This window comes from Brachyhypopomus gauderio, chromosome 5, assembly GCF_052324685.1.
Source record: "Brachyhypopomus gauderio isolate BG-103 chromosome 5, BGAUD_0.2, whole genome shotgun sequence".
Taxonomy (NCBI): domain Eukaryota; kingdom Metazoa; phylum Chordata; class Actinopteri; order Gymnotiformes; family Hypopomidae; genus Brachyhypopomus; species Brachyhypopomus gauderio.
The window spans coordinates 26,688,372-26,701,000 of NC_135215.1; the positions used below are offsets into that span (position 1 = coordinate 26,688,372).

General features: G+C 42.6%; 2 protein-coding genes across 2 annotated transcripts in view; both read left to right on the plus strand.

Moving 5' to 3' along the window:
- The first annotated feature begins 6,110 nt into the window (after nucleotides 1-6,110).
- LOC143514950 (uncharacterized) lies at nucleotides 6,111-8,182 on the plus strand. The gene is made up of 2 exons (XM_077006775.1): nucleotides 6,111-6,264; nucleotides 6,883-8,182. The coding sequence occupies exons 1-2, from the start codon at nucleotides 6,143-6,145 to the stop codon at nucleotides 8,039-8,041; spliced, it is 1,281 nt and encodes a 426-aa protein (XP_076862890.1). The 5' UTR covers nucleotides 6,111-6,142; the 3' UTR covers nucleotides 8,042-8,182.
- Nucleotides 8,183-11,089: 2,907 nt separating this feature from the next.
- The window catches only part of plxnc1 (plexin C1), a 36,914-nt gene continuing 35,374 nt past the window's right edge, over nucleotides 11,090-12,629 (plus strand). The window contains exons 1-2 of the mRNA XM_077006776.1: nucleotides 11,090-12,123; nucleotides 12,263-12,391. Of these exons, the coding sequence (XP_076862891.1) occupies nucleotides 11,200-12,123; nucleotides 12,263-12,391 (1,053 nt within the window). The 5' untranslated portion in view covers nucleotides 11,090-11,199. The remainder of the gene's footprint in view (nucleotides 12,124-12,262; nucleotides 12,392-12,629) is intronic.

Below are 12,629 nucleotides of genomic sequence, written 5' to 3' on the forward strand. Positions count from 1 at the left end.
TTTGAACGAGTTTTTGATTTTCTTCACAATCGTTGAGAATGTTTAAGCCTTCTATGTGGGGCATAGCTTCATGACATGTTTGAATTAGATCAGCAAATGCTCTGAATTCTGTAGAGTCATTTGTTTGTATTTTTGGCCATTTTGAAAGTTTCTCTCTGAAGGCTTTCTGTACAACAAATGGGTGACCATACCTTTGGTTGAGGCGGTCCCAAGCATCATCATATGCGGCACTGTCATTTCTGTAGAAGATGCCATCAAGCATTCGTCGAGCTGAACCTCCTACATATTTCTTCAAGTAGTGGAGCTTGTCTGCGGGTGAAATATTCCTTTTATCAACAAGTGCTGTAAATGAAGCTTTCCACTCAATGAACTGTATTGGGTCACCGGTGAACATGGAGGGCTCTGGTATTGGCAGTCTATTCATGGCAACGCTGTCCTGTAACGCTTGAGCTAAGTAAAGAATGTCTGATTGTGGAAGCGACTTAGACGCTATGTTACTGTCGGAAACTTGAATGGGAGCGGAAACTGGGGAGGCCCTCTGGACGGCTCTGCTACAGTCAACATGAACGCTGCTCTCACTTTTTATCTCCTGATCATAAGTTATGAGCCTAGCCCTTGCGGCCTTTAACTCCTTTTCAGCCTTTAATCTGTGTAACTCACGTGTCAGAAGTTGGATCTTTTCCATTTGTTTTTCTTCTTCTAATAGCACTTCGTACTCTGCTTCCTTGGCGGCTAATTCAGCCGCAGCCTCCGCTCTCTTCTCAGCAACTACTGACCTTGCAGAGCTTGATTTACTGGCAAATGAATGTTTACTTTTATGTGTGACCGATGAGCTATAGATGGACCGAGCATAGTCCGGTTCGAGAAGCTCACGTAGGCGTGTCTTAACTTTGTCTCCGTCGTAGTCATCGATGCCTGAGAGTCTTTCAAGTGCAACCTTAATAAAGTCTTTTGTGACCGCTTCACATGCATCTGTAAGTCGCCTTGTATCACTAGAGGGGGTAATGCTTTCTCTAATCTCAGCATACAACTTTATGACATTGTCTCGATCTTTCTCTAATGCGTCGATGAGCGAGGCAATTTCGCTGTTTGTTATGTCTCTCTTTAATAGCTCTCGTGAAGTACGAATTTGCTTTTTCCATTGATCGTAGACTTTGCGGAGTCGTCGTTCCTTTTTACAGGCCTCCTCCTCCTGATATACTTGCATTTTTTCCGTAGGTTTCCTTAGACGAACGGAATGTAGAAGCTCCTCCTCCTCGTTGACCTCCGGGTCTTCCGTGTGTTCGGTTTCCTTTCCAGAAGCATCCATGCTTAAGTACGACACAATTAACCATCTGATCTAAGAAGACCTCAGCGCTGAGCGCGGGTTAAGCTCTTCTCAGCCTGGGTCAAGCTCTTACTGTAGCATCCCGGTTGAAAAAGTGGTCTCTCGAACGGATGGTTCACAACATAACATTTTATTATTATGCCTTAGTCATAAACACATCGTAAGAGCTTGTTCCCTCATCAACCAGGTGCTAAAGATCCATTAAAGTTACGAATAATTATTTAGTAATCTTGTTTTACACTGTTCTTTCAACCTTGACCGTGGAGTGCACCTGCTAACTATGCCTCGGAACTCACACACTGATAGCGCGTTTATTTTTCTCTTCTTCGTTTCTTTCTTTCAAAATAAAAGCATAGCGCTGCAACAAAATAATAAAAGCTTAGGAACCAACTTGCAATATGAAAACACTGAATATCAGGTCAGTTACACTGTGAACTTTTAAACCCTGCGATTTAGTCGTACAGTTTGAGCTGGAGCTGAGTACACGATTTAAAATATAGTACAGTGGTAGATTTGACTTGATGTGTATGTGACCTGGCTGGTGGGGCACGGGAGAAGAAGTCTATCTGTGAGCGTGCGTGCTGTGCTGAAGACGCTTCCTTGAACTGAACTGTAGCTGCAGCGCATCTGGTGTTAAAGGAAGAGAGAGGTCGGGTGTGTGCGAGGTGGTGGCTCATTTTAGGGCATTGTTTTTAATCGCTCAGGTTTTCAAAAGATCATTTCAAACCGACCTCAGTAAAATGATGATAATAATAATAATTATTATTATTATTTAAAAACGAAGTTTCAAAAGGGCACTTTCGTTGATAAAGGGCAGAGTTGGTGGTGCTTTACCACCTGATGTCTATGTGTGCACGCCACTGCTCAAGGGTGTTAAATAAAATACACACTGGCTATACGAAGTTCACCTCTGACCACGACTTTGCAGTATTACAGCAATATTATGTCTAAATATCTAGTTAGGACAAAACTAGAGTGCTCAATGAACTAAGTTAAAATCACTGTAACTCCGGAATATCATCTGTTTGCAGGGTTCATCCACCTTTACAAGGTGGAATTCAAGCACATGTACGACACTTTCAAGGTCCATTTTCAATATTGTCCAGCACCTTCAGCTTAATTAAGTTAAGCACGTAGTCGTCTGTAACTGCACCAGCCTCAATTTGTCCAATTAGACTGTTTATTTCCTCTTTTATTCTGTCGTGAAAAGACATTTCTGCTGCTTTCAAGTCCAACTACGAGCGATTGCTTCTGACTGGAGTCTAAGCCCCGCCCCAAATTCAGGCGAGCGTTCCTATTGGACAGTGATTAGATTTCATTCTGGAACGAACACAGCTTCGCAGAGACACACAGTGGAATACAATGATCACTGTGCGATTGGTATGATTGTGGGTGCATACACAGGGGTGTGGTGTATATGGGACAAGCGTGTGTGGGTGTATATGTATGTGTAGATATATATGAATATATGTATGTATGTGTATGTATATATTTATATATATGGATGGATGTATGTATGTATATATGTATATATGTATATATTTATGGGTTAAATGTGTGTGAGTGCATACGTGTATGAAGGAAAGGTGTGTCTAGGTGTATGTGGATGTGCGGACCGGCTGATCTCTGTGGTGGGGGTGGTGTGGATCCGGGCTTGGATGTGGTGGTGGGGAGGGTTGCCGCCCTGGTCTCCCCGGGTCGACCGCTCCCTGCCCTGAGCTGGGGGGGCAGTGAAGTTCGGTGCTCAATGAGCCAGCTAGCAAGCTTTCCTCTGGACCTAAGCATTCCCACCCCCCCCCCACCCCCACCCCCCCCCCCCCCCACACACACACACACACACACACACACACACATCCTTGCTCATTTAGGATTCTGGGGACAGGCATGTACCCAGAGGTTGACGAGGTGGGCCTGCTACCATGGCTCACCCGTCTCCTCACCACTGTCTGTCCCTCAGTTTTTACTGCACTTTAGACATTGAGGGCCTTTGAGGGGACGGTGTGGACATGCACTCACGTTTGTCCTAGCACCTGTCCCCTCAATTTTAACTGCACCATAGTGTCACACACTACTACACATGCATATACACCAACACCTACACACAACATTGGGGGTGGAGGGGTGGGAAGGCCTTCCTTCACCCGCTTCCTGCTCCCTGCCGGGGCGGGGGGGGGGGGTTGCTGGCACGGGACTGGGCTGGTGGCTTCCTAGGACCACTGCCGGTCCTTGCTGGTCCAGCCATTTGCCCCTGCCGCAGAGGGTGTGCCAGTCTGGATAAGTGTGTGTCTCTGTCTTTGTTTTCTTCTTGTCCTTGTTTTCTTCTTGTTTCTGAATGGGTGGATGAATGAGTGCGTGTTGGAGGGAGGGGACATATGGCCAGGTTTGGAGGTGTGAGGGTGAATTTGAGTGTATGTGTGTGTGTATGGGGGTGGGTGTGTGCATGGTGGGGGTGTATAGGGGCGAATGTAGTGTGGGTTTGGGTGTGTGGGTGAGGACAGCTGGTTCTGGGTCGGGGCTGGTCGTGCCCGGTTCACTCCCGGACGCTCCCCTGAGACTACTGCACCACTCCAGAGGGGGGGCGCCTTGGGGCTCCGGAGTCCGGCTTGGCCCCCCGGCGAGGGGGCGGTTGGCCCGCTCCCCTGGGTGGTGGTGGTATGGGGCGGCCGGGTGCTCCTCGACGGGAGGTGGGCCCTGCCGGGTGGTTAGTGGCTTTCCGGGCGCGTGGCGCCGTGGCTTTGCCGCTGGCCCCTGGGGGGGGGGGGGGGGGGGGGGGCGCATCCTGGGGGGGAGGCGCTCTGTTCCCTCTGGTTCCCCTGGACCTGCGCTCCTTGACTGGTGGGGCGCTGTCCGGAGTCTCTCTCTCCCGCCTGCGGGGGCGGGCATGTGAGGGTTTCTGGGAAGTGCGGCTCTGGTACTCCACCAATCCATGGGGGGCCGTGGGCGGGTGGGATTCCCGGGTCTCTCTCCGCCCGCCTCTGGCCTCTGGGGGAATGTTGTCGCAGCTACCCACCCTTGCTGGTGAGTACATTCCATACATCTATCCTATGTTGTACTTCTAGGTTGCACATAAACACACACTCACACACACCCATACATCGCACTCATCTGTACTATATGTATTTGGTTTACTTTCTGTACTTCTTTGCAGTGGTCATTTGAGCTGGTTGCATGTTTTATTTTATTATTATTATTATTATTATTATTTTATAATTTTTTTTTCTTCTTTTCTTTTTCTTCTTCTTTCTTCTCCTACCTCTTTGTCTTTTCCCTTTTTATTATTTCTCTCCCCCTCTTTTCTTGGTCCACCTAACCCCAATAATTATCACTTTGCATATTGTTATCACTATATATTGTTATCACTATACTATATATTATACAGAATTGTTATAAATGCCATTTAAATCTGTACATAAAAACAAAGTTGTCCTCCAAAGATGGGGGGGTGGAGGTGGGCCAAAAAAAAAAAAAAAAGGAATACAATGACGTTCAGTCGATTGCATTTCGAGGTGGCTTCTGGCACGAATTCAGCGTTTCTTTCTTTAAATACAAATCCACACACACTGGAGCTTTTACTTTTCATTGTGGCATGTTTTCATCACATCAGTGTTTAAATCAATCTCGTGATCATTACATTTAAAGGAGACATTTATGTCAGAAATACCGTACGGTGAAAAGCAATACCTCGGTGCCGTGATTACATTTCGAGCTGTATTATATTCAATTCTGGCACAAATTCAGCGTTTTGGTTTTGAATGGTAATTCTTGTGTATTGTTTTTCAATAAAGAGATAAAGTGCATTGAAACGTAATGTAATAGTGCTTTTGCATTTCATTGTGGCACGTTTTCTGCATGTTTGTATGGAAAAGCAATGCATTTTGTGGATTGCATTTCCATTTTTGCCTAGTAGCGATTACATTTCGAATAGGCACGGAACCATCTCCATAATGATGAGCTACAGGATGATCAAATCCTCAGCAAGCGTAATATAATGAATAGCTAAATTCAGCACCACAGTCACCTGGTTTGCTTGTTTTTTACCCAGCCTTCAATTTATTATCCAGTTCCAGATTAGGTTCATAGAAAGGGTGTAACAACCAGACAAGACAAATCAAGAACTTTTTGCATTTTGTGGATTGCATTTCCATTTTTGACTAGTAGCGATTACATTTCGAATAGGCACGGAATCATCTCCATACATCATGGTCAGTGTTGACATACAGACAGTGGTCACTAACCAGCTGGTGACAGGACAATAAGAGACAACAGAGAGTGGACACCTCCTCATCTATATGGGAGATGCTAAGATCGAAAGAGTCAGTAGCTTCAAGTTCCTCTGTGTGCACATGCACATACTTTAGTAGACATTCATGTTCATGTTTCAGGTCTGTCTAAGTTTTGTTGGTTATTGTCTTGAGATAGATGTTCAGTGTTACGTATGGCTTTGTCAGTTTAATTCATGTCTGTATGCAATCGTGTCGATTGAGATGAAACCTAAAGTAAATTCAGGGTACCCGCGGGTCCTTAAAAAGTCTTAAAATGTCTTAAATTTAGTTTTCCATATTCAAGGCCTAAAAATGTCTTAAAATGTCTGGAATTTTATGAGGGGAGGCATTAAATTATTATAAGTGTGTGTTGTTCAGTTGTTCTGGCGCGATGTGAACTTTGCCGAATCTAGCGCTAATGCAGAAAATAACCGCTCCAGGGTCCTAGTGCTAGAATCCTAGCGTTGGAGTATGGGGTTGTTAAGCTGTGACGCATCATCTTTGCGAAACGTCAAGTCCGGGTCCAAACACTCGCTGCATTGAGTCCCTTAATATGCCGCAGTGCTGTGTGCCCTGCTGTTTTAACAGATCCGAGTCTAAAACAACGACCCTTTTGTCTTTCTACCGCTTTCCTTGCAATGAGAAAGAGAGAAGAAAATGGGTGCAGTTGATAAGGTAAGTTCTATTTCTAAAAAAAATCTTGACAGTGCCTCCGTGGGCGCTAATGCTAGCTAGCTAACCCCACAGAGAAAAAAAAGCCAACTTGCCCCTTTTTGGATTGCTTGATATTCTAGCTATGGGTTTAATACAATGTTTCTTGCCACATACAGATATGTTAGTTCTTGTTTTGTTTTATTTGTTGTCCAGCTAAAGTAAAGCTAAAGTAAAGATAGCTCTGGTTAACTTAGCTAGTGGCGCTAACACTAGCTAGATTAGCTAGCTCGTAAAAGGCAACACCAGGATATCTTTTTGGATATCCTTGATATATTGTATGGATACACACACAACGGTTAGCTGATCAGGAGTGTCCGTAAAAATACCAAGCAAAAATACAGCTGATGCTACTGTTGCATCCTATATTTACCTTTTTCAGTATGCATATACATTACTGCTTAGCCCGTTTCCATTAGTTTATTACTGCCGTACACTTACCATACATAATTCTCACATTTTATTGCAATATATATATATACACACACAATTTTATAAGGTCCTTATTTCTTTAGCACTTTGTTAGAGGAACCCAAGTAAGCTGTGACTAATGATTAATGATAATTTTTTCTTCTTTTACAGACGTGAAAACTTCACCCCAAACTGCAACTCCAGGGTGTGTAGTTGGCACTTTCTTAATGGCAAAGCTGCTGGACCTTCGCGATTCGCTTGGAACCAGGGAAAGGCTTTTCATTTTCCTGACCACCCCAGCAATCCTCTGGGGATTTTTTTTGTGGCAACCCCACAAACCCCTACTACATCCCAACCAAGTCTTGTCATGCTTGAGGTTGAGAATGACATGCTTAGAGAAGAGAACAAAAAATTGAAAGAACAGTTGGAGAAACAAAAGCAAACCTTTTCTTTCAGTCAGATTTCCTCCCATCCTAACAAAGTCCAATACTACACTGGATTACCTGATGCTGCCACAGTATTTTTTTTGGAAGCACTTCTTTCTAGATTTGAGCTACAGTATCATTCTGATTGGACTGTCCAAATTATGCCCCTTATTGATCAGTTACTCCTTACTTTGATGAAGCTTAAATTGAATTGTGGCCATGTAGACCTTGCAACAAGGTTTAATTGTAGCACAGCAACTGTAACTAACATCTTTACCACCATCATCTGTGCTCTGTATGATATTTTGTATGTCGGTCTACTTGAAAACATCCCCTCCACGGCCAAGAATCAGACTTCGCTGCCAGACTGCTTCCGACCTTTTCCTAACTGTAGAATAGTCCTTGACTGCACAGAGGTTGCTGTCTCCAACACAGAGAGGCTTGACACACAGTGTCATTTGTACAGCCACTACAAAGGACGGACCACGCTAAAGGCACTAATTGGTGTGGCTCCCAATGGTGTGATTACTTTTGCCAGTAATCTGTACGGTGGGAGCGCCTCAGACAAGTCAATAACAGCTGACAGTGGACTTCTCCAACATCTACAAGCAGGTGATCTGGTTATTGCAGACAAGGGCTTCACAATTCGGGACATTTTGCCAGAGGGAGTTCTTCTTAACACCCCGTCTTTCTTGCTCAACGGACAGTTTACACAGGAGGAAGTGAACAATAACAGACTTATCTCCTGTGCAAGGATACATGTGGAGCGGTCTATTCAGAGGCTGAAACTGTTTTGCATTTTGGACCACATCCCTTACCAGTACAGGAAAAATATTAACAAGATACTGAAAGTATGTGTGTGTCTTACAAATTTGCAAACCCCAATTCTCCGTGAAATTCAATGAAATATCTGATGTATGTAAATCAGTTAGCAGGACAGTGGCAAATTAAAACATGTTTACAATTATTGTGACTGAAGAATGATTTACACAACTTTGCAGAAAACCTTTATTAAAAAAGTAAAACCAGATTAAAATGTTTGTCTTTTTTACATTCAGGAACATGTTAGTGTTGTGATGTGCTACAACCTAATTCACTATAACTCAATCTGCACTTGTAATGCATTGAATAATTAACTTATAATGTGTGGTAGGATTTAAAGTTAAGTACATAGTGTTGAGATTTAGGTTAGGTGCCAACATATTTTGGTGCATACAAAGCACCTGTAAATAAAATACGAAATTCTATGTGAAATTGTTTTTGGGTGCAGAGAATCATAAGTGCAAACTTTTGTCTAATTTCCATGGGTTTACACATTTCTGTGTATTGTAAGTCATGTGTCAAACCATGATCTTGACATTAAACAACAATATGTAATCGCTTTATCCCAGTCAAAATACTCAATGTAGTGCAATTGTGCTGTTTCTGGTAATGTGAAGGGCATATTAGAGTACAAAATACAGAAGTCATACCTGAGGCGGTTCAGAACTCAAAATCCACCCCATTCCAGTAAAACGCCCAAGCTGTGACAAAGATGCCAGGGCCCATTCCTTGTCATGTTGTGTGACAGGTCTTTTGATTCCAGCTTAAATAAAATGGAGTAACATTAGTAATTATGACTTATTTTATTACACACCTTTAATTGTAGATTTTTAAAACATGCAATATACACTATAGTCTCTCTCTAGTCTGCTCTAAAATAGATTAACAAATTGTGAGAGTTTATCAGAACTATTCAATTAATAAAAGTTAATCTCACAAAATTCAATGGCTTTGAAATTACATGGTTCAGGTGTGTTGCCAGCAGGCTGAATGTGAGGGGCTGAATGTCCTCCAGGACCAGGTTTGGAAACCGCAACTTAAAACTGCATAGCGTTAAGCTAATAAACCATGCAACATTGACATCAATTGCAAATTATTTACTAACCTCGTGATGTGGATGGGGCCATCTCAGATACTCTCTTGGCTGCAATTTCGTCCGTTTTCGGTGTCTTCGCCCTTTTCCACACGCATTCCACATCGGTGCGGGACACGTTTTTCTCCACCCAAATCAACAAGGCTGCCATATGATGGCACTTGTCTTTACCGATTGGGCAAACGCAGCTGCTGTACCTCACTGCCTGACCCTCAACGTGTACCTGTATTAAACGTTATTTGACCCATACTCACTTCAGTCACCACACCTCAACCTCAATTCACCTCAACTCACCTCAACCTCGTAAATCGTCTTTTTCATGGACGCCTGGACTCTACCCCTAAATATACCACCTGGGAGAACAGATACACTTAGTACTCTATTGGAGTTGAAAGAGTTTAGACCTTTTTTAACCCTCAATGGTGCCTCACTAAAGAACGAAGTTATCGTAAACAGGTTTACAGGCTCCGCCATCCTTGTTTGTTTGGACCCGGAAGCGGCTGAAACGTCACGCGTGTCGTCACACTTAACAAGCGGATACGTACGGCCTCAACAACGTCAACAATTTTTGTTCGCCCCCCCCCCCCCCCCCCCCCCCCCCCCCCCCCCCGTCAACGATGTGGAACACACCTGCATCCCCAGTAATAGTATTATTTTTTCTTGTGAGAGGTATTAAAAAGGTCTTAAAAGTCATTGAATTTGAGATTTAAAAATGTGCAGATACCCTGAGTAAATAGCATTTCAAACATTTTTTATTTATTTTATATCAATGACACTTATTACCTGAACGTGTGATGTTTCATACCACTAGCATAAAATCACACTTCAGTGTTTTATGAGACTGATGTAGCTGGATTGACCACACACTGGCCACCAGATGTCACTGAGTTGTGATGATTCAAACATTTCACAAGACAGAAACTTTTCATAATGAATATGGTTTCATTTGTTTCAATCTGTCAATAGCCCCACTCCTGCCATCCCTAGTAAAACCACGAAACTGGATGAATACTGTTCTGCAGACTTGGAAAGTCCCATTTTCATAGAGAAATTGTCTCACCAGAAACTCAGAGATATAATGCTCTATCTGCCCTTTGATGACAAACCTTGCCCACCTTGAGACAGATCAATTTACCATGATCTCTGAGATATTTGAGACATCATTGTAGACGTTCCCTACTAAAGTGTGCTGTCATTTCACTCAGAACATGACCAATAAACTGGATATATTTGGCTTTACATTCTGGGTGGACAAATGTATTCTGAACATAAATCCCTATGTAGGGAAAGATGACATCAGACTGGCTGGAACTCTAAATCAAATCAAATCAAATATATTTGTATAGCGCTTTTCACAACAGGTACACTAATGTCAGAGCAACATGTTTGTTCTGATTCATTTTGTCATTTCACATTTAGCTTTTAGACAATGATTTCAGTATGTTATAAATTGTAACCCTTGTTTAGCTCTGCATTTTAATACCAATATATAAAATACTGTAATATTAGTCTATTTGATCTACAATTAAAATTAATGTGTGTGTGTGTGTGTGTGTGTGTGTGTGTGTGTGTGTGTGTGTGTGTGTGTGTGTGTGCATGGACGTAATTTTGATTTCAAAAGTGGGGGGACATGGATTCGTCGCTATATAAATATTTGGTTTTAACCGTAAAAACTGGAGGGGACTTTTGAAAAAGTGGGGGGGACATGTCCCGTCAACCCCCCCCCCCCCCCCCCCCAAATTACGTCCGTGTGTGTGTGTGTGTGTGTCTGCGTGCGTGCGTGCGTGTGTATGAATCAATGCGTGAACCATCAAGTTAAACAAATCATCTCACCTTTGGGGTGCAGTACTGAGTCGTTAAAAATCAAATCATTTTTAAAAGTCACAAAACAACTGGTATTAGTTTTTCGAGTCCATCGCATCTACAGTGTTGAACAATTGTTAAGCACTATCTCTACCTGTAATGGTAATGAAAACTTCTTAGACTACAGCTGAATCTGGATATTGCTAAAGCTGAAGACGTTGTAAACATGACGCGGAAGTCATCATTTCCATCTGTTTGGCGCTGATGACTTTACCATCACTCAGAACTAACTTACATGTCACGTAGACAGCGCGATTGTCGGATATTGTTTTCGACTTGAGCAAGATGAGGGCTGTATTTCTTGGAATACTTGTTTTATTCAAATGTCGCGTTTACGCGTTGGAGCACAACTTTACCGGAGATATTAAGAACTTTGTTGTTGGAAAGGATAAGGTGTATGTTGTCACCGACTCTCGGCTCCACCAGATGCGTCTTAATTTAGTGGAGGAAAAATATAAGGATTTAGCTAATCATACCCACCCAAACAAAATAAATATTTTATTGCCTTTCGAGGCGAACAGAACCCTGATTATCTGTGGAACTTATGACTGTGGATATTGCGAGGTCCTGGATATAAACGATATAACCACAACTATCTACAGGGAGGCTCTGCCAGTTGTACCAGCGAATGAAACATCTGTTACATTCCTTGTCGATTTAGTTAAAAATAAGTTAGAAAACCCCAATGGAAATAAATATTTATTGGTTGCCACGGAGTCTGAACGCAGGAACGGAAAGGAAAAGTGTAACTTCCAACGGGGTGTAACTTTGTGGAATACCCTACACTCTCAGAAAGGTGATATTTTCTCTATTACATCCACTGAGCCAACCGATGCCATCGTTAAAACTAAAGCAGATGTTGAGTGGGTGGACGGATTTCAAACATCTTCGCACTCTCACTCGTACTTATTTCTTAACGTTAAGTCTGAAAACCCACCAAGTGTGCTGCTCTTAAGGATGGATAACAGAGGCAAAAAAACTGAAATGACCAGATCCCTGACAGGTGCGCAGTTAGAGTGCTGTGACGATAAACCCCGTCGAAAGCTCTTGTCCTCTGCCGTTATCTCCTCTGATGCTACTGTTTTATGGGCGGGAATATTCACTGCTCTGGAAGAGCACGAGGACACAGTTTTGGCTATATTCGACATCAGCGACCCAGGAAACCAAGTTCCTACAGATTTCAGTTGTGAACCAACCTGTACCAACAAGGTAGGAAACATAAATAAGACTCAAGTTTACACATTTGAAAAACATATCGTTCCTAATACTTAAAGCCAACTGCATGCTTTTAATATTATTTAGATTAGTAGTTGACATGGGCTTAACTTTGTGTGCGTTGTTTCTGCAGGAGAAACATAAGGTATTGAGGCCAGTGTCTGTGGTGTTCAAACATAGTTCAATGACCTCTGTAGCAGCAGAGAAAAAAGGATCTGGGATTGTGCTGTACATTGGAACAGGAAATGGTCAGCTGATAAAGGTCTGTCTGCTCTTGTTTAATCCCTAATGGGATGTATGTGTCATATGGTCAGTCTATTGCATCATTAACAACATCATGACAGCAATGAAAGCTATCTGAAATTGATTTAAAATTAAATGTTATGATTTTCTATAGAAGCAATATTTCTAGATTGGTTTGTCAAAGCTTGTCTTCAGGTGATTTGGAGCAGAAGTCCATGTACGGGGACTTTAAATTTGTATGTGCTGACTAAAATAAG

Excerpts from the sequence above, each read along its gene's own strand:
- LOC143514950 (XM_077006775.1), top strand. The coding sequence starts at position 6,143 with ATGCCGCAGTGCTGTGTGCCCTGCTGTTTTAACAGATCCGAGTCTAAA. Across the intron at positions 6,265-6,882 it reads AAATGGGTGCAGTTGATAAG|ACGTGAAAACTTCACCCCAA; the intron begins GTAAGTTCTATT and ends CTTCTTTTACAG.